Below are 22,178 nucleotides of genomic sequence, written 5' to 3'. Positions count from 1 at the left end.
TAATTTTGCTTAATTTCCTTACTCCAGTCACGCACTCATTCACACAGTACATCCATTCACGTAGGCCTAGAACTAGCGCTTTTAAGAGACCTCGAATCTCTTTTTTTTTAGTCCGTTCGTTCAGTAACTTATGCTACTTACTTCATATTATGCTGTGTGTTCAACCTTGCTTCAGATCCCCGTCAGACCAGCCTCCCTGGAAGCAGAGCCCTCTCCGCCGGCCCACGTAGAATTCACTAAGTGGGACTTTCTGCCGATGGTTTCTCTCGGCAGGACGTGCACTTGTCTTCGGCTTCCTGAAGTCTGCTCCCAGGCGGTCGGTGTTGTTGGGTTCCGGCTCGAAAGGACCAATAAATGTCAGGGATAAGACCCTCAACAGTTAGTTAGCAGGTTAAAAACACTACCCAGCATATAAGTGAACTGGACGGTTTTCGAACGGGACCCGACGGAGACAGACACCTTAAGTCTGTCTGACGTGCCGTGCTGAAAACAAGTCCTTTTATTAACCAATGTTTACACAGTATGACAGTCAAGACGCTGGGATGCACTTAGGATACCTTCACTTCTGCCCAGTAACAAGACATTTCACAACCCGCTCTCTCCTTCTTATCTTATGTAAACATATACGTTAGGTTTCTGGGTTAACATTCTTGACTCTGCTAATTGTCTTCCAAAGTCCAATCTACATGGAGAAGCAGGGCACACAGCATTTTGGAAGAAACCTTAAAACAAAAAGACATTCATGATAAAATATACTAATACTTTCTTTAACATTCTCTCACTTTATGCAGCGGTCATATTACTCACTGCTATGCTGTACATCGTTAGTTGTTTACGAAGAAATTCGTTTTCTGATAAATTGGATTTCAGTTTGATGGAACTGGAAATATTGCTATTCTGTTGTTGTAAGACATTAACTCCTTATTTTGTATCTGCAACTCGTTTTTTATGTGTACTCTGTCTGTCTCACTGAGACCTGAACAAGTGGCATGTGAACCCCTCCCCCCCCCCCCCCCCCCCCAGATAGCCTCCCCCCTGCTAAAATCCTTTGTACCCTGGTATCACCCCCCTCCCCCATAGGTGAACCACTCACCCCACTGTCTCCCCCTTCCTCTCACCTAAAGGGTGTAGTCATCCCCTCCCCTATTGTATTCTACCTGACTGAAATGTATAAATGCCAACACATTCTGCTATCAGGTAGGCCTTTCTCTGAGCACCAGCTGAGAGGGGTCTCCACGCCGAAATAAACTACAGAAACCTGACTTCAACTCTCCGGTCCCTTCTTCAACTTTGGCGTGCTCATTTAGATTCCAACAAGTTCAAGGAGCGTTTGTCTACAGTATGTTAGCAGTATAAATTGACTAAACTATGCTGAATTTAATTTAGACAGAGATCACATTTCAAAAGTTCTTTGAATTGCTTTGAAAACTGCTAAAAAGAAATATTACACTTAAGTTCAGTCACATATTTTATTTTATCAAACCACCTGCTGAGAAGATGCCTATGGAACTAGTTTAATTATCCAGAAGAGATCATTTTATCTACTTCATTCATGGACTATCTTAAAATTTGTGAAAAAAGTGATGCCCTTATATAATACTATTGTGTTAATATAACATATAGTCATCACTGTAACATAAACGATTTACAGCTTGTAATGCTCCGCTTATTACGTCATTACAGCTCCCATCACACTGCTCACTCAAACACTGCTCAGAACTTTGTTCAACTCCTACTGATGATTAAGGCATCTATGACAAGTGACAAGCAAGTGACAATGTTAAACATCATTTAATGACACATAGTTTAAATACAGATATGACTTTTGAATTTCAGAGACATTAACTTGGGGCAACACTGAACCCGAAGGCTGCTCAGATCAGATCTGTTGTCCACTATGATCTTTTTCTGTTCCTTACTGGACAACTGCAGTTTGGGCTTGTTGGGCATACATCTGTCTGTTATTCTGATTCCGAAGGTGAGACACTTTCATTGATGTATTTTCCCAGAAGTGGTGAGCTCTCTTGGGCTGAACTGTCTCTTGGCTTTGTGGAGTCTGTTTGTACTTCACTTCCGTGATTCAGCAATGAATCATTCTCACTTGCAATTGTTTCACACGAGTGTGTGTTTATGTGTACATCCACTGAAAGTGGTGACCCAGTTGTATGTCCATCTGTATCTGCATTTGCTTCAACTTTACAGTTTTCTTCTCTTTCTGGATTTGTGTCAGGGAAGTGTGAATCATTCTTTCCAACTTGTCCAGGTGAATTTGTGTCTATCTTCTGGGACATTTCCAATGGAATCTATTTCTGTCTCTGCTTCAGGAGGAGGATCTGGTGGACTCTCCTGTTTAATACAAAACACCAATTAGACAGATGTACTAAACAACACAAACAAATAAAATATAAATGAATTAATTAGACAACAAGAAATAAACACCATCTCATGACTGGATCCTCAACAATTATTCCTCAATAATCATCACAAACACAAAAAATACACGTGCACACCACCAAATGACAGGAGGAAATCATTAGTCAACAATAATGAAAACTGCAAAAAAAAAATCCTAGCTTTCCTGCTGTAGAGTACTGTTGCAAGAATTCTTAAAATCAAAACCTAATGCTTTCTAACCCATTACATATAAAAGTAAATAAGATCCATAAGGCAACACAAGACTGTATTTGTCAGTATATGACCAATGCATTTCCCAATACACTGGTGAACATAGCAGTTTGGTTAGTACCTGTGGAGTGTCTGGTCCAGCAGGTGGAGGTGCAGACTGACTTAACATCTCAAGAGCCTCCGATGGTTTAGCACCATCCTTCAAAAACTGTTGAAGGAGGCATTCATTGTATCATTCAGTACTGCAGTAATCATGTACCTAAGAAGTTTGACAAAGCTTGGGAAATGACACTAGTAATAAGTACAATCTGCAACAAACAATGGCAGAATAATAAAATGCAGATATAGTAAGTTTACATTTCCCCATGGAATAACCAGGTAGTTGTAATCGGGTTTTCAGTTCCTGTAAAAGCTTTTAGTTTAGCGCTCATAGATGTGAAATTTCCTCTTCCAACTCGTTGGTTTCAGTATTTAAAGGAAGCAGTTGATTCATATTAAACCTGATTCACATGTACAGTATGAAACATAATGTTACACAGAAACAAAAATAAAAAATGCGGTATGACAAACCTTCCACCAACGTCTACAACCATATCTCCGTAATATCGCCACTTCTTGCTTAATTCTAGGAAAGTAATCATAACAATAATAAACATGAGGGTAATGATACATGCCTGTGATGAGGCAACCATTCATTTATTTTGAAATTTTCAACACAAATGAATTCCTAGTTCAATGAGAGAAACATTGGTATCAAGATAAACCTGCTTTGAGAAAAAAGGTACATACCCTCCGACGCTTCTGTGCCTATATTTTATAATACAGTTATTTAATATGAAATCCACAAAACCTATAAATCATAGGTATGCCATTGTGTCAATATATTTTATAATATAAAGAGTTAACAGTTATTTAATGTCATCCACAAAACCTATATATCATAGTTATGACAGGTTACTTTGTTAATTATACTCACAGACAGCATGGATCCATAGAGCAATGCAGCTTAAGACGAAAACACATTCAAATGGTAGAACTATGACACGGAGATCTTTCAAAGTCCGTCGTCCTTTTCCTAAAATGAACAGATCAACCAGCTTCAGCACCATCAGTAATAATATTATCATATGACGACTTATTATACGATTATTTTAAGGTCAGTGTATGCTGTAGTATGCCTTTGGTAATTGTGGGCCACTGCAGCAGATGTATTGTGCTCCAACAGAGTGAACCTGTGTGAGCTGATGTTAGCAGGTCTGATGAATGTATTTTTCATAGAGTGATTCTGTGTGAGCTGATGTTAGCAGGTCTGATGAATGCATTTTTCATAGAGTGATTCTGTGTGAGCTGATGTTAGCAGGTCTGATGAATGTATTTTTCATAGAGTGATTCTGTGTGAGCTGATGTTAGCAGGTCTGATGAATGTATTTTTCATAGAGTGATTCTGTGTGAGCTGTTGTTAGCAGGTCTGATGAATGTCATTTTCATAGAGTAAAGCTATTTCAGTTCATCACTCTATCTTGCTGCTTGATAGCAGGACCCTGCAGCACACCGTACAGCACTAATGTTTTGTGTAATAATGATCTATGACTCAATATTACTGTTTGATCTTACTAACCATGCTGCTGTAACTTCATAATTAACTTCAAATTGTAACATCTACACAGTTTATATCAAAATATAGAAGTTACTTAGCCAATAGTTTCTATAAAATATAGTGAAAAAGAAGGGTCACTTGTACAAATGTATATGTAATAAAATGTATGTGTTAAGATAACAGCTCTGACTGACAAGTCAACTTGTATGTTTTAATAGGACTACTTACGTGATTTCAGCATTAGTTCTGTTGCCAGGGTAATAGCATTAACTGCAACTACACCAAAAGCTCCATACATGTAGAGAATTGTCTTAGGTGTTTCTTTGGGGGGGGGAGAGAATCATTATTACTTAACTTACAAGAGAGCATATGAGATTTTATTACATAAGAGTTGTTATGAGAGTATATCTGATTCTACACATTATGCGGTTTTGTTCTGGTATGTTTGAATGTAGCATATATTTCCTAAAATTTCCTAAATTTCCCTTGGGATAAATAAAGTATCATTCTTTCAAAAAACAAAACAAAAAAAACAGTGTGCGACACTGAATTTAAATAAGTCAAGCAACTGGACGGAAATTAAAAACAGAGGAGATTTAACCATATATGGGTTGGTTCAGGGCCTATCCTGACCGATATTTTAAAGCATTGCACAGAACCTGACATCTGGTCTTACTCATTATCAGGGATTTTGCCTTAATTTATGTCAGTGGTTCCCAAAGAAGGGGGCGGGCTCCCCACAGCGTAGGGGAGGCACGAGTTGAAAAAACCCTAAACAATCCCCTACTGGTCAAATTAGGAATGGCAGTGTTCTTACAGCATAGTAGCCTGCAACTAACTTATTTGGTTATGAGATTATAGCCAGCTTTTATTAGTTACTGATGGGAAGCAGCACACCTACAGTGTGTTTTACAAACTAGTTTCACTTTCGGTCATACCCGGATGTAGCCTACAAAGTAAAGGGGGACACAAGGGTCACGCTTTTTGGGGGTGGTGCACAGTGTTTTGTCAATGTCAAAGGGGGGCCTGGGTTAGGGTTAGGGGAACCGCTGTTTCATGTGTAACTGAAGGGGATGACACCATGCTGTCCATGCTTTGTACAGTCATTGACTCAAACCCATAGTGATGTAAACACGGCACAGCAGACACTGAGCATGTGTCTGAGCCCTGGAAACCTTGAACATCACTACTAATTTAATGAGGCCATGGAACACTTTGTAGCTTAACAACCTGAATAAATACTGTCCATGAAGTTGTACTGAATGTATGTAATGACCCTAAGACTTCTGTTCTTCAGTTATCTGACAGTTCATATGATCATGTTCACTTTGTAAAAGGCTGACAGAGAGAAAAGAAAACTGTACCAGCTAAAGAGGGCTGAGAATAAAATTCAAGTCTTTCAGACGCAACCAGGAGTTGGAACAGCGCAATCACAGACAGCAATCCATCACGCTCTGGAGATAACAGGGATATCCAACATAAACAATAATAGAAGTGGCCATTATCATTTCCTCATTGACAAATGATCCATGTATCATAACATAAGTAGTAACATGTAGTTACAGCAAATAACTAAAAATAAGTATTTTGCACTTTTAGTAGTTCTGGCCTAAATGCTACTCACCTTCATTTCTTTCCAGAATTTGATCAAAGAAGCAGAAAAATACTACACTCATGATAAGACGCCAGAGTGCCATAAAGCCCAAATGAAACAATTCTAAAAAAAAATGTTTGTATTAGTAGACATGCACATGATTGGATATGAACATAAAATGACATCTGCCTGGCCTTGACATTCCTTGACACAGATGTCTGTATATTCTTGTGTAAAACTAGCAGGACACTATTATTTCAGAATTATTAATATTTTATTTAAATCACATAATATACATAATATTATTTCAAATACACTTAAGTTGACACAAAGTCGTCTCGGTTTCTTACGTAACCTCGGTTCCTTAAGCAGGAACCAGATATAACAGTATGGTACATGACGTCAGTCATGGGGAACAAATCGAAGCATTTATCTATTCACGGCTGAAAGGCAGCGAGATCTGTCAGCGCGCGCTCCTGGGCCCGCCCCCCAGGTGTCCTATAATCTTATTACGCGCCCTCAGATCTGCCTCGGAAAGAAACTGAGCAAGACAATCAATCCAAGGTAACACTGTACACACCAACTTTGTTATATCTGGTTCCTGCTTAAGGAACCGAGGTTACGTAAGTAACCGAGACGTTCCTTATCGCAGTTCACTGCGATATAACAGTATGGGACCCTATACATTCCCGCGTGATAATACAGTGGCAGCCAATTACACACACCAGCTTTATTGAAGCCTTTGCCCTCATAGAGGTTCCTACGGCCGCTGGCGGTGAACATATTAACAGGGCAACCTTTATCATAGGCGGCGAGGATCGTGATCCTGCGCCTGTAGGAAACCACCCTGAAATGTTTCATGTGCAACATAACATGTAGACACCAATGAACACACTTATCATATACATCGTTCTCAGGCCAGGGGATTCAGAGATCGCTTGCCCGCAGAACGCTATGAAGAAAACTAGGTTCAGCCACATCTAACATATAGAATCTAATGAAAGTGTGGTGAGAACTCCAGCTTGCAGCTTTGCAAATATCTTCCACTGAGACGCCCTTTAGTAAGGCCCGGGAAGATGAGACCCCCCGCGTAGAGTGCGCATGCAACTTCTCCGGGGGATCTAAAGACAAGCTCTTATAAGACAACACGATAGCCTCTACTATCCAACGGGAGAGGCTCGGTTTTGAAAGAGGTCAGACAGAGCTTATTCAAACGTTCCTCCTCTGCCGACGCAAAAGGAGGAGGCGAGAAAAACTGCTAATTCAATCACCTGATTGCGGAATGGGGTTACCACCACTTTAGGTGTATAAGCAGCATTAGGTCGCATAACCACTCTGTCACCAGCGATCGAAAACTGAAGGCACGATGGACTGACTGACAGGGCTTGCATGTCACCAACGCGTTTTGCTGACGTTAACGCCAGCAGCAGGTCTTTAAAGAGACAAACTTTATGTCCACTGTCTCCAGGGGCTCGAACGGAGGCCCTGTGAGAGCACGTAACACCACCAGCAGATCCCAAGAGGGTATGAGGTGTCTCTCTGGCACCCTGAGCCGTCTCACCCCCGCCATAAAGCGTGACGCTAGGGTGACTGACTGCCAGGAGAACTGCCATTAATGCCTGCGTGGCAGGCTGAAATGGCAGCCATGTACACTTTGAGAGTAGAAGCCGCCTTCCCCTCATCAAACAACTGCTGTAGGAATTCTAGAATAACGCGCAGTTAATGGGGTCGTGCTGACGCACAGCACACCACCGCTCAAGACTGCGCCACTTCAGCGTATACAGAGCCCGTGTTGATACAGCTCGGGCACTCTGTATTGTAGCCACCACCGCGTCCGACAAGCCTGACGCTATGAGCCTGCACCTTTCAGGTGCCAGGCTCTGAGACGCCACCACTCCGGATGGGGGTGCCACACTGTCCTGTGCGCCTGCGTTAGGAGGTCTCTCCGCAGAGGCAGCTCCCAAGGCTGCTGCACTGACATATTGACTAGACCTGCCGCCCACGGCTGATTGGGCCAGTGGGGGGCTATCAATATCAATTCCCTGCCCTCGTCCGCAATTCTGCACAGCACCTGCTGGAGGAGCGGGATCGGGGGAAACGCATATAGGGGTAGAGCTGGCCACTGGTGGCCCAGCGCGTCTATGCCCAGTTGAGGATCGTCGCCCCTAGCGAGAACCAGAGCGGGCAGCAGGTGTTCTGCCTGTTCGCGAACAGGTCCACCTGCGCCTTGAAAAAACGCACCCAGATCTGACCTATCACTTGTGGGTGAAGGCACCAGTCTGCTGCTCGAGGATCGCCCCTCGATAACAGGTCCGCACCGTAGTTGAGGTGACCTGGTATATGAACTGCCCTGAGGGACAGGACGTCCCTCGCTGCCCACAGGAGCAGGCGAGTCGCCATGGTGTAGTGACGGGGAGCGCACTCCGCCCCTGGCGATTTATATACGCAAGGTCAGTGTTGTCCGTCCTCACTAGTACATGCTGACCACTCAGCCTGGGCAGAAAGTGTTGTAGAGCTAGGACTACTGTTCGCAGCTCTAACACATTTATGTGAGACGCGGCCTCTGTCACAGACCAGAGACCGTTCACGCCTCTCCCTTCGCAGACAGCTCCCCAGCCTTTGGTGGAAGCGTCTGTGGTCACCACCACGCGACGCGACACTATGCCCATAGTGCCCGACGCGGCGAGAAACCAGGTGGTTCTCCAGATCGCCAGGGCTTTCCTGCATCTGGAGGACACCACTACTCTGCGATGCCTGTCTGTGACTGCGTTGAGCTTCATAGACAGGTACCATATTTGGAATGGCCGCATACGCAACATCCCCAACGGGAGCGCTATAGCGGCCGACGCCATCATTCCTAACAGGCGTTGGCAGCACAGCGACGAGACTGGCTGTCCCCGTCGGAACTGGCGCACGCATGTTTTGATGGCATTTATCCGTTCTTGAGACAGCCTGACCTCCATGGAGGTGGAGACTAAAATCATACCCAGAAAATGCGTAACTTGCCTGGGGCAGAGAACGCTTTTTTCCCTGTTTATTACAAAGCCCAGTCGATACAGGTGCGCCACCACTAGATGGCCGTCCTGCACTGCTGCAGCCTCTGAATGAAGACGTAATTAACCAGTCATCCAATAATTGTAAACGCGTAAGCCGCGTAGACGTAATGGGGCGATGGCTGCCTCTACGCACTTTGTAAATACCCTCGGCGCTAGGACAGGCCGAATGGGAAGTGCGTTGAATTGGTACCACTATTCCTCCGAACGCAAACCTCAGATTATCTCGATGTCTGTGGTGGATCGGAATGTTGGAAATAAGCGTCTTTTAGTCTATCGTGATAAACAATCGTTTGGCCTTATAAACTGCACAGCCTGCATGGGGTCTTTAGCACCCCATGGTGACAATGCGCATGCGCGCCAACTCGCCACACAACCAGGGAGATTGTGCTTTTGAGTTGAATTTGTCGGGGGACTAACCTGCTCATGGTCAATGAGTCTAAGCTCTACACCTAGGGAGGGAAGACGAGATCTGGGGCTGCCCCCTTCATGTTTTTGAAAAAATGTGGGGTGCGATTGCACTGTGTGCATCGCGGGGGGAGTTGCACAAGCATGCCTGGGCACTGCGCATCTGGGACAGGGAGTTAGACATATGATTGTGGTGCTTGTGAGAACCTGCTTTACCGTGCTGGACATGATTTCCACATTGTGAGCGACGGGCTGATTTTCGTTGGAGGCGGTGTGGGCTCCACCGCTCCCCCCCTGTGTGGACGAGTGGCTGACTGTCACATCAGGAAGCCTGAGGTCTCCCTCTGCCTCGCCCCGTGGCGAGCGGAGTGCTGCGCGGAGCCTGGGCTGCGCCCTGGGCAGGGCGCGCAGCTGGTTGCTGTGCTGCAGGCTGCGCTGGAGGGCGGGTGTGGTGTGTCCTGAGGAGGACGTCTCATCCGTGCCACTAGAGCGAGGCATCCAAGCCTGGAATACCTCTCTGCTCTTCTGCTGTTCTTCGAACTTGGCAGCCATTGTGACCACTTCCTCCCTGAAGGCGCCCTGGGAACAGAGACCGGGGGCGTCGAGGAGTGGTGCTTTTTCTCTGTCTGACAGGCTTAGCCAGTGATAGCCACAGAGACCTCTGGGGTAAGCCACCCGCGGCACCCATCACCCTCCCTAGTGCCTGTGACGTGCACCGAGTTAGTCTGAGCGACAGATCCGTCGCGCGACGGAGTTCTGCCACAGACGGGTGATCTTCCCCCAGCGACAAGGCAAGCTCAGTCAGGAGCTTTGCCTGGTAGCGCTGTAGCAATGCAGCCGTATTGGTTGTGCAGGCAGCCTGCCCTGCAGCCAAGTAGGACTTCTCTGCCAGCTGAGCCTGGTGTCTGCCCCACCCGCGGGGCAGGAGAGGCTTCTGGCCGAGACGCATCGTGGGGGAGGCGGGCGAGAGGTAGCCCGCTACTGCATCCCCCACCTGAGGAAAGGAGAGGTAGCCCCTCTCCTTAGCCATGGTGGAGCTGCATTGTAGGGCGCGAACCCCGGCACGGGGCTCGGCCCGAGTAGGGTATCGCCCATGTCGCCTGCAGTTCCTCGTGCACCTCCTCGAAAAAGGGGATGCAGCTGGGAACTGACGCGACGGGGCCAGCATAAAAAATCCCCGTCCAGCAGCGAGGATCGCACGCTGGGAGGGGGAGGGAGAGGAGCCCGAGGCAGCTGGCTGCTTCTCAGCGCAACCTCGTGGAGTTGCTGCCCAGGAGCCGAGACGAGGTAGGAGGTGTCTCCACCCGCATCCTAACGTCATGGCTCGTCTGCATTGCTTCAGCGATTGAGCTGTGCTCATCGGAGAAGTCTAGCAGACTATCATCATCCAGGCTGATGTCCAGCTCGAGTTCAGGCTGGACACCGCTTGGTTGAAGCTCCTCAGCCTCGCTGCCCGCAGCCCCAGGGCTGACAGGCGGCGGAGACGGGGAGAAGACCCGGGGCGGAGCTGCCGCTGCAAGGCGACTGCTCACGCTCACCAAGTCCAAGGCTGAAGACGCACTCATTCCTACGGGGGCGTTAGCCCCGGATGGAACCAGTGCAGTCTCCTCGGCGTCCTTGCGCTTCCAGAACGCAAGCGCCTGGTAGCCTTAGCTAGCAGGAGGCTAGCACAGATGGAACAGACAGGGGCTTTGCCCGAAATCGCGCCCTCTGCGTGGGTCCCTGCCTAGGCAGGTCACGCACCGACGGTGGCGGTCCGCCCTTGGGACGGACGTGACCGCAGTCGGGGTAGTGTCTGGCCATCTTTTTTTCAATCTGAAAGTAGAGAGAATGTTAAAACACAAGCAACGAACACGTTGCAACGAACACGTTGTTAGCAAGCTAGCAGGCTAGTCAAGAAACTTAGCCAGCCAGGCAGCCAGGATAGCAGCCACTACTTTCAAAATGTAGTTGAGCCAATGAATTTTGTAGCGCCCTGAGCTAGTGAGGGTTAAGGAACCCAGATAAACTCACCACCCGTAGAGAAGCGAAAAGCACACAAAACTCTTTTGACTGTGTAGAGCGTTTGAGATATGCTCGGAGATGTTCACTCCGTCTTGCGAAGTTTGATGAATTTTGTAGCGCCCTGAGCTAGTGAGGGTTAAGGAACCCAGATAACTCACCAACCCGTAGGAGCGAAAAGCACACAAAACTCTTTTGACTGTGGTAGAGCGTTTGAGATATGCTCGGAGATTGTTCACTCCGTCTTGCGAAAGTTTCAAAAGAGGCAGATCTGAAGGGCGCGTAATAAGATTATAGGGACTCCTGGGGGGCGGGCCCAGGAGCGCGCCTGACAGATCTCCTCGGCCTTTCAGGCGTGAATAGATAAATGCTTCGATTTGTACCCATGACTGACGTCATGTACCATACTGTTATATCGCAGTGAACTGCGATAAGGAACCTCATTTTAGTAATGCTTGGACTGAGGAGGCTTACAATTGTGAGTGGTGACACAATGTTGTAATTAATGTGAGCATCGGCACTTACCTGATTCCTCCAGAGAAGAACATGTACATAAAACAATGGCAACTAAAATAGGAGTTCCAAATATTCCCAACAAACAAGCCTATGAAAGGCACCTGCAAATGGGGAAAACAATGATGAGGGTTATTTACTGTTCTCTTGCAATGAGGTGTATCTGTATTTACAGAAGTCATAAAAGGAAAACACAAATATTATTACAAAAGACATACATACTCTGACTGAATGTGCGAGACAGGAAAGACAGAGCGAACAAGTAGCAAAAGTCCATCATTTCCATCATGACCGCCGACCCCCCTGAAATAGACAATACATATGAATCAGGTTTCTTTATCGATGTGTCTCATTAACATAACACAAAAACATCAACTTCCAATATAGACATTCTTATAGACATCTTACAGCACCAGAAATAGTCACTATGAACAGTTCTGTTTCTGTAACTAGACAGAAACATGCTATAATTTATAGTATAATCAATAATATATTTTTTTTTTCATACTTCCAGAGAAAACCTTCACGGTCAATGTGTAATGATGATCCATACATGATGAACATGAGAGCCATGGCTTTGCTCTCTCTTCCAACACTCCAAACACTATAGAAGATGACTGGAATGAAGAGGGACATGAAATAAAGACGTAAGTGATTCCAACAGCTGTCACTGTGTGAGTCACTAATGGTTGTCAAAACAATAACAACATTAAGATTGATGACACACTACGTAGGCAGAGTTTTAGGCAACATTGCTGTAAAAGCTAAGAAAAGTAAGTGAGGAATGGAGTTTGACAAAGCATAGCAAATGTGTAATCTTATTGTGTTCAGTTTAGCAGTAAATACAAGAAAGGAAGTCAAGTTCTCAGTCTCCTGTCAAAATGTGACACATTTGAAGGGCGCTGATATGAAGGTACATTTCAGTCAGTATTATCTATATGTGCAGTGAGCAAACAGCATTCAGGTGCGGGTGATGCGACTCGTTAGCTGGGTATAAAAGCTGAGCTGTCAGTGCTCAGATTCTTAATGGATCATTCCTGGATTGGAATTATTTGACTGTTTGAGAATTTACCTCGCATGAAATTAACCTTAAACTCCTGGCCTGTGATGGTGTGCAGTCTTGTTAAATGACTTTTGGCTCCTAGAGAGCATTTTGTTTCTCAGAGTATTAGTTTATTATTTTTCTGTTGTTGAATTTTGTCTATGCATCTGTCCTCTTAATCATCTCGTGATATCAGCACTATTGAATACTGATTCATTTTTTTACTTCATTGTGTATTAGCATTTTAACGGGACACTAATGAGGGCCATTACCAAAGCTCCACCAAATGAATTTGCCATATTGAGTAAAACCAGATCCTCCCCACCCACAGGTTTTTCATCAAGTCTTTGCTAATTCCACCTGACAAGCTAATTCAACTTCAAACTCTTCATGTCTAATCATGATTGTCAACCTGTCTGCCAAACCACTGTATTAATTCTTAAACAGTTCTTTCATGGCTCTGAAATTATAATATGGATGGTGTTAGACATCCACCACGTTTCTAAAATATATTACGTCCTCATTAATATTTCCTCCCCCTATCCTGCAACTTGTTGAAATTGCATACACAACAATGATCAGACTATACGCTCAAGGGTACAAGAAAATGAAAAATTGTGGGATCCCTTTGCATCTTTTACTTCATAGGTAAACCTTACTCATTTGTAGCGAAGTAGGAAAGTAAAGAGTAAACTCAAATTCTGCTACCCCCTCCCCTTCCATCACCACCCCCACCCTGTCTTGTCTGTGATCCATCTGCCTCACTACCTTTCACCCCTCTTGCACCTTTTCCCCCCACACCCATGATGTTGGGGTGTGTTGCTTGGGACCGGCTTGTGCTGTGATTCGGCCAGTACCCTTCATTGGTGCGGTGTCCTCTGGACCAGGGGGTCAGGATGGGAAGGGTTTGCTTCAGCCAGTTTACATCCAAATTGAACGTTAACATCTTAAGAAATTTTCGACCATGAGTTCTCACTTCCGGCACCATTTCTACGAAAAGCCAATTACGCAGCACATAACATATGACAGCAGGCACTACATAGTGTGGTAGTGTGCCGTCTATCGTAGATTGAGTTTGTTGTGTATAGCATATGTTGGTAGAGAATTCATTGATCTGGATTTGGGTCTTTGTCACACGTACTCAACTGAATATTTACCAAAAAACAAAACGTTGACAACAATGATGTACTCATAATAAAATGATTTCTCGATGATGGTCTTGATTATTTCTGTAGAAGCAACACATAAGGTTAATGTCAGATGTACCACTATAAGACATAAAAGTCAAGAAAAGATTTTAAAAAAAGTATTTAGAAAGGAAATTAGTACATTTACTACAAGATAATTTTAGAGAATAAAACTACCACTTACACCAAGAATAGGAATGTAATTTATATATAAGATAGTGGGCCCCAAGCACGAAGCAACTGTCTTTGCTGGATTCTGATAGGCGCAGTTGTCATTTTCAGTTGTCACTGATCATGTCCATTTTATACTTTTACTATGCTGTCACACTTTTATATTTTATTTTATAGGTAAGACATGGCCAAGAAAATGTTTGTTCAAAACACAATACTGGAAGCTGTGCTTCATCATTCTCAAACCTGGGAGTTTCTCCTGATACAGACTAGTCTTGAACAGCAAAATGAAGCGAATCAGGTTGAGAGTTGAGCAGATAACCACCTCACCCAGGAATCCTACAACGGCAAGACATGAGAACCTTAAACATACAGCACTAAAATTCAAGCCATCCTTCACAAATGAGTGAATATTATAACTGTTAATACTTTGATAATTTGACTACACTTACCCTCAATAACACCCCATAACACAAATGCAGTGAACATAAGGACACTTGGACCAAAGACCAACACATAGTGCATTCTCAAGGCTCTTTGGGTTATGTCTGCAGACAAGAAAATACAAATTGTGTATGTTGTCACTAAACCAGTCAATGTATTACTATTTTGTGTTATACTATACAGTAAATGTTTCGGTTTAAATAAACCACCCCAAAGATGGCAACTGCACTGTCAATAAACAATTGGCTTGCTTAGCTGCGCTTTAGAACTGTGATGCGTGACTGCTGTGTGATAAAAAGTTCAGCTGATCTGCTGCTAAACTGTCTGGAAACTGTAACTATGATACCCAGACCATACAATAGTGCCAACTTAATGATATCATTAACAAAGTTAGATCTGTGCAAATATGAATATGCTATTACAGTCAACATTGCATTCGCCAAAAAATGTAAGATTTTTCTTAAATAAATAAAGAACATAACTGTTACACTGTTGTCATTGTCAGTGCAATCTGTTCATTAGGAATTATTGGTCTAAAACAGACCAGGCAAAATATGGCCTGTGGGCTGTATGAATATGTCACGAGTTTGGGACATTTGTTGGACTGTAGAGGCCGCCAAGGACTCTATACCTGTGTTCTGTGTTTATTTTGGTTGTCCATGTGCGCTAGTCCTGACCTCCTACTTTTTGTTTTTACTTCCTGCCTTTTTTTTTTTTCCCCACCATTTTCTGTACCCACCTGCTCATCAGACAGTCACATGACTCATCATCGAGTTTTAGGGATCTGTGTACCTTGGGTCACCACGCGGAAGGCTACGTCTTGTCTACCCGTGAGTTTTTGTGGCTGTTTTTGTGACTGGTTTGTTTCTCTACTGTTTAGCAGTTGGATGCGTGTTTGTTTTTGACTCGTTTTGGCACTGGGAATTCGCCCAGCTTATCTGCCTGTTTTGTCCACGAGGTATCTTTGGTTCTTTTTGGATCTTCTGTGTTTTTGGAAGTAAAGACAAAACCTTTTCCTAAAATCTGCCCTTGGGTTCTACATTTGCTCAGCGTGATGCACACTAGTTTAACAATCCAGCGGTCCGTGTTCAATCCCTGACTACGACCTGACCGAAGGATAAAGTGTCTGAAATGAACTTAGAAAAAAATGTATATTCTTGCATTGCATTATTTATCAGCTTTGTAAGTTGGAGCTAAAACGTCACAACTTGATCTGACAAAACTAGTGAACTTCATTAGGGCGAGGACTCTAGACCACAGTGGTGTTCTGGTCCGAGCGTGACTCTGAACACACAGACCTGCCCCACCACACAGCTATCAGATTGCTAAGCGTGGGCAAAGTGTTAAAGAATGTGGGACTTGAAGGGTCACATGTATCAATGGTGGGTACACACTAAAATCATGCTGAGCACTATCTACACATAAAACAGTGTTTGTGAAAAGATACTTGACGGGAAGACGTGCTTACCTCTGCGCATGGTCTCAAGGTGGCGTATGCATAATATTTGTATTTTTCAGATTGGCAACACGAAGAGGGACTAGTAATGATGCAAGTGGGCTAAACGGTCCATGTATCACTGCGGTCAGAACTTCTCATGCACATATTGGTTATTGTGTAGGCCAACTGCTGCAACTGAACTATCAATGTAGCCATCACGCCAATTGTATATGAAGGGACGCCCCTGTTCACTTGAAGGTATATTTGACAGTGCCGTGGACAGTATTATTTCACAGCAATGCCAGGTAATCGGTGTGATTGACTGTGCACATATTGAAATACAGGCACCAAAAGAGGATGATCAGTTTGTTTATCTTGTCGTTTATACATTTCCATTAAATCAATACCCATTTTACCACCATGATGCTTACAAAGTTACAGCACAATGGCCTGGATGATTAATTAATTATTTGTTAGAATAGTGAACGGCGCAAATAGCAAAATGGAGAAATCCGTGATTTTGGTAAGAATACATCGTCAACATATTTATCCTTTCCTTTATTTAGCATATTAGTCTTAATTAAACTTTGAACACATACATGACCCACATTGCAGATTCTCATTATAATTCCTCAGGATGTGCAGCATTGAAGTTCATTCATAAGTGTGCTTTCCGTGGGAGGTTTACCCGGAAGATGTACATGCTAGTCAGACCAATTTAAGGTGTGTCTCGACCCATAAAAGGATAATTTTGGAGAGAGGACATTGGGTGCATTAATGTGCATGATTTTACACTGATTTGACTCTCATTCAGAATTATGAAGAGAATGGGCATACGTCGTGCATATGCTGTGCTTGATAACTCTGACGAAAAACCTCCTTACACATATTGTGGGGTTGTGCGTACACATGGTCCTACAGTTGTACACAAAGATGATACATTTGGTCCCAAAAGTCATATTTAGGAACCTCAGGGTCCTTTTTGACACTTACAGCCTTGTTAAGGTCCTCATTAGGAAGTTGCAGGTTCTCAGTTTAAGTGTAGATCAACACATTCACCCACCTCCCAACACTGCAAGAGCAAAATCCATCAACTATTTCAACTCATTACAATAGATATGCATCCATGTTGCAGACTGCATGGTGAGTTTTCACAACAATTTGAGAATTTCAAAGCACTGGAAAGTAAGGTGCTTCTGTTTTCATCTCTTTTCGTGTTTGATGACAATGCTCAAATGGCAAAGAGGTTTAGGTCTGCTTTGCGGCAGAAATCCTATTTATCTCTCAAAGAAACTTTCCACATATGAGGATGCAAGCTCAAAGAATGCTTGTTCTTTTTGGATCCACATACATCTGTGAACAGACATTCTCAGTGATGAAGTTCAACAAGTCAAGGTACAGTCTGTCGGATGTGCTGTGCATTTGTACATCCATGACACCTTGTGTTCAAATGAGACCTTGTGTCCAAGTTCATCAGAGGCATTATTACTCCCACTAAGATGGATAGTTATCACAAAAAGCCACTGTGTTGACAAGTAAACTTATGCAATGACACAGCTGCTAAAAGTTAGCAGAGAAATCCTATCATCTAAAAGCCAACAATTTGTGTTTCTTTATTAACAAATCATCAAATTACAGTAAATGCTGTGTTCAGAAAATGCATTTTGTTGCAATGGAAGAGGGCAGTCATCCCACCTGGCCTTGATCCTGGGTCTACCTTTACTATAGGCCTATGCAAAGTTATAGGCCTATATAATTTACTTCATACAGTCAAGGTATTCCAAAGTGGCCTATATGGGGAACGAAATGCAAAGCCTACAAGCCTGCCATCTGTGCAATATATGTATGTAATATTGGTCTAATTCTGGAAATAAATTGATCTAATCTCTCCTTAAACCATCAACAAACCAGGTTTAAGTTAATACACACAAAAGCGACCTTAAGTGGCTGAGATTTCTTGAAGACACAGCAACTGAAATCAAACTACACCTCAGCTGAAGGTTAAACCACAGGTGTTGATGACAAAGCAATGGGGCTTAAGAAGCCAGATCCATTTTTTGTGCTGGCAGCGCCCACGAAATTCAGAGCGTTTCTTTCAAGCTTTTATTGTTGCTTAGTTTTCAAAACCGTCTACCAGCACCGTATATTAATGTAATTAATTAATGTCAAAGTCAATGTAGCTGACTGAAATTGTAGCAAATGTTCAGTACTCAGCAGATTAAATATGTGACCTTGACAAACAAAAGAGATTTGGCATTAGAACAGAAGCTGTCATCGCTTCAGACTTAGTGGTTTACGCTTTGGTTGTGGTAGTCTTTTTATATTAAGTTACTTGACTTGGTTGACTGGGTTTTCCTCTGACATGGCTGACACTGTTGATAATGTATGTTTCGCCCCCCTTTAATTGGACAGCAAGTGAGAAGTGACATTGGGAGCGAAGTGGAAAAAAAAACATTCTACACTGAGGATGTTTTTCCGCCAAGGGCCTTGAGCGCTGTTTGCAGTGGGCCACGTATGAAATGTATTGAAAATAGGCGTTGCCAGGGCGGGAAAAATACGCATTTGGTGGACACAGACCTTTTATTTAATATTTAGCAAGTTTAACACCTGGTGAAACTCAAAAAGCACAGCTAAGCTAATGTACTGAGAAAAATAAAGGTGATGTCGCACAGCTTTGTACCTGGTTCACCATTATGCCCACCCCCACTAAACCTCATTCTCATTCCAGGTCACAGCATCAGGGGCATGGAAGGGAGGGTGTCATTTAGTCGTTGAGCTCAAATATCAAAAACTGGTAAAAGGCCTGTAGGACCCCGAAAACAACGTTGATACGCCATCAGCAACTTGTATTGCTGATAGGAGGCAACAGTCAGGACCAAATGGGAGAGAGAGTTTGGCTTTTAACTGAGAATCTACCGCTACGGTAGCATTTCGGAACCTTTTGTTGAGATTTTCAAATCTGACCATTTGTCCTGTGGTTTACTTTGACATCGACTGTCTTTACATTGTGACTTTACATTGTTAAAAACTGAAAACATGAAAACTTTCATTTCTCAAACTCTTGTCAATGTTCTCTATGCCTGTGCTGTAATGCATTCAACAGTTTTAAATAACTGTCTGAACCCAAAAGGACCTTCACAACAAAGGTACTGTATATAGAATTGACCTATGGCTAAGCCCCGCCCCCCTTAGTTACTGTTGCTAACTCGGACAAGTTATCAGAGCTGACTAGAGTTTATAATGGCAGCTATCAGTGTCAAAACAATATCCCTAAGAGGCTCTAGACAACTTTTGGAGACAAAAGAACCTGATTTCGTCTAGAAGCCTTCAAAAGGGACTTCATTATGCAATGGATGGATATGTATGAAATTTAAAACTAGATATGGTGGATAACAAGCTTAAATTTGAGGCGAAAATGTACAGATCACTATGCAAGAGGGAGAAGCCTCATCTCACGGTCATCACGATTGCAGATAAATACATCCAATACCAGCATTGTTCATGCACCGCAGGGAAAGATTAAATTAATTTACCTTCAGTTAATTTAACTAATCTGGAGAGGCACTGAGATGTAGACCTATGTTTATTATAACTAGCATTAACCTGCCCCTGACAGGACCGTGTCCTAACTGTCTAGCTAGCGTAAAGATACCTATTAACGCCCTAGCTATTAAAAAAGTGACAAACAGTTAAAAAACATCGAAAAATATTTAATCAATCAATCTTACATATTTCAGTAGCGGTGGGTGTCTAGATTAGGACTGGTAACTTGTTTGGATTTCAACTGAAACGTGTTTTCAGTTTTTTTCCGTTGTGTAGACCGACACGCAAAATTAGCTGATACAGGAGGTGGAACCCATTAACAGCCTTTCTGTATATATGTCTATGGAAAACTCTATGACCCTCACAAATTCTCGTCGCGAAATCGAATTCGTTCAGTTCGTTCCATGAGGGTTTGTACACACAGAAATAAATCGCTGTCTAGTACACTAAATAATGCTGTACAACTGCAATTTTTTTGCACACATACAAGTTAAATACCCCTTTTGGGTAGGAGCGTATGGTGTTTAAAATCCGTTATCCTGGTTGATACAGAAATCAATATTAAGTACCGTTTACCGCGTGAGGCTGTTAATAGGTCTCGGGCGTTAATACGGGCCGTTGCGATAGCTATCGTAACCGGCATGCGTGTGTTATCGGCAAATGTTCACGTTGTCATGTTAATTCTTTATTAAACTTATGTATACTTGTGCATATCGATTGTTTAATAGAATGGCTGATTTTTAACAAAATGTCCAATAACTGACATAGCTACGCTAGTGCAGCTAGTGAATAGCTAACGTTAACGTTAGCTATTTTTTACCGTTTTAGCCAGAGATAACTTGCCTAAGCCTAGTATAACATCAGTGGTGAAAGTAAGCCGGTACTGTCAATGACAATAATGTGAATAATGAGTATGCCTATGATCATGTAGGCTTAGTTGATTGCTTTAGCAGAGGAAAATTCCAACCTAACAAGAGTATGGCAGATAGCTAATGAACGCAGAGTTGACTGTGTGGTCTGCCACACAACTTAATCCACCGGAGACATTTGGCTCTGCCTTGTTTTAGTTTGGGAAAAGGGATAAAATATACCCCATTGCCTATCCTCTCATGATACCTCGTATAAGTGTTGTATCTACCCCATGCACATCGTTTGACCATTTTTGTTCAACTTACATTACAACAAACCCCATAAAACAAGTGAAGAATCACGGTTTCTAATGCTACTCTATGGAGTTGTAAACTCAAGATGTCCGAGTGCAGTTGTTACTAAACTGCCATTGGCTCGTCTGCGTTCGAGGGGCGGGGCTTAGCCATAGGTCAATTGTGAGTGAAAATATTAGGACAACCTTTCCAATCTGTTATTGGTGTCTCCTTGCCACCAAAACAGCTACAACTTGCCAAGGCATGAAATCTGCAAGACCTTGAAGTTGCCCTCTGGCTGCAAAATAGTAGCAGCAGATCCTTAAACCCTGTAAACTGCAAGGTGGAGCTGCTATTGATCTGACTAGTTGTTCCTCCAAATCCCACAAATGCTTGATCTAATCAAATCTGGGGAATTTGAAGGATAGGGCAACACCCGGAGTCCTTTGATAATTGTCGCAGGGTGCTTTAAACAACTAAAAGAGGCCACTGTCATTAGGGAATACCATTATCATGAATACGCAACGGCATTTTGGTGTGTTCACATTCCTACACAATCATTACATTTCAGCCACTTTGGTCACAGCAGCCAATCTATCAGTTCAGATAAGATGGGTGTTGCGATGGGGAGAGGGTAGTCACCCCACCCGGACTTGAACCCGGGTCTACAGGGTGCCAAAACTGCACTCTGACCGCAACGCCGAAGAGCCAGGCTCGATGGTATGGTAGTCAGAGGACATACTCATGAGTGTAGTATCTTTTCTGTGTTGGCCTTGTCTTCAAGGTGTGAATGTAATACATTCCTGTGTGCATTCCGTGTTCACACGAGTTTGCAACTTGTAGTAACCAAAGTTTATTCAGCGTACCTCCATGCCATGTAGTTGTTGAGTTGAAATTAGACGCTAGCAACTACAAACTGTTAAGATGGTTCCTTAAGCTAGAGATAGCTAGGAAAGTTCATAGTCATTTTAACTGGCATGAGACTTCTCACACCTCTGACGGAGGTTCGTGCTCCATAGCGTCCAGTTAAAAAAAGATCTGGTGGGAATTCACAACACCCACTACTTTATCATTATGTTAGACTGAATGTGACTGAGTGTGAATGAAAATATATTTCTCAGGTAGGCTCTGATTGGATTTGGATGTGATTCAGACAAAATCTGATTGGGTTCCAAATGGAAAAAATTATGTGAACACTACATGAACTTACCTTTGACGTCCAAAAGGATCATAGCAGAAACAACAAGTGCCACTATAATGGCTGAGCAGCACAACACTAACACCAGTATGTGCATAGAGGAGAGACCTATGGAGATGAGAAGATGATTGAATCAAGTCAATTAATAAGCAATTCAGATAGTTACAGAGTATTTTTCATATAAGCTTTAGGTGTTTTGTTGAAACTTCATTACATTCTCAC

The 22,178-nt window shown here is 43.3% G+C and overlaps 1 protein-coding gene and 1 long non-coding RNA gene across 2 annotated transcripts in view; both read right to left on the bottom strand.

Annotated features, from left to right (window-relative positions):
• Positions 1 to 1,482: 1,482 nt before the first annotated feature.
• LOC122129419 lies at positions 1,483 to 3,410 on the bottom strand. Its single transcript, XR_006151767.1, has 3 exons — positions 3,196 to 3,410; positions 2,747 to 2,833; positions 1,483 to 2,346 (listed from the first exon to the last, which is right to left on the bottom strand). It is a non-coding gene; the product is annotated as an uncharacterized LOC122129419 (long non-coding RNA).
• A 1,744-nt stretch (positions 3,411 to 5,154) lies between these two features.
• Positions 5,155 to 22,178, bottom strand: part of LOC122129421 (putative butyrophilin subfamily 2 member A3) — a 43,378-nt gene continuing 26,354 nt past the window's right edge. The window contains exons 4-9 of the mRNA XM_042704338.1: positions 21,969 to 22,064; positions 14,644 to 14,739; positions 14,438 to 14,530; positions 13,991 to 14,062; positions 12,313 to 12,408; positions 5,155 to 5,171 (exon numbers count right to left, since the gene is read on the bottom strand). Coding sequence (XP_042560272.1) covers positions 5,155 to 5,171; positions 12,313 to 12,408; positions 13,991 to 14,062; positions 14,438 to 14,530; positions 14,644 to 14,739; positions 21,969 to 22,064 — 470 coding nt within the window. The remainder of the gene's footprint in view (positions 5,172 to 12,312; positions 12,409 to 13,990; positions 14,063 to 14,437; positions 14,531 to 14,643; positions 14,740 to 21,968; positions 22,065 to 22,178) is intronic.

This window comes from Clupea harengus, unplaced genomic scaffold (assembly GCF_900700415.2).
Source record: "Clupea harengus unplaced genomic scaffold, Ch_v2.0.2, whole genome shotgun sequence".
In the NCBI taxonomy this organism is placed as follows: Eukaryota; Metazoa; Chordata; class Actinopteri; order Clupeiformes; family Clupeidae; genus Clupea; species Clupea harengus.
This window is presented reverse-complemented; position numbering and strand designations above follow the sequence as displayed.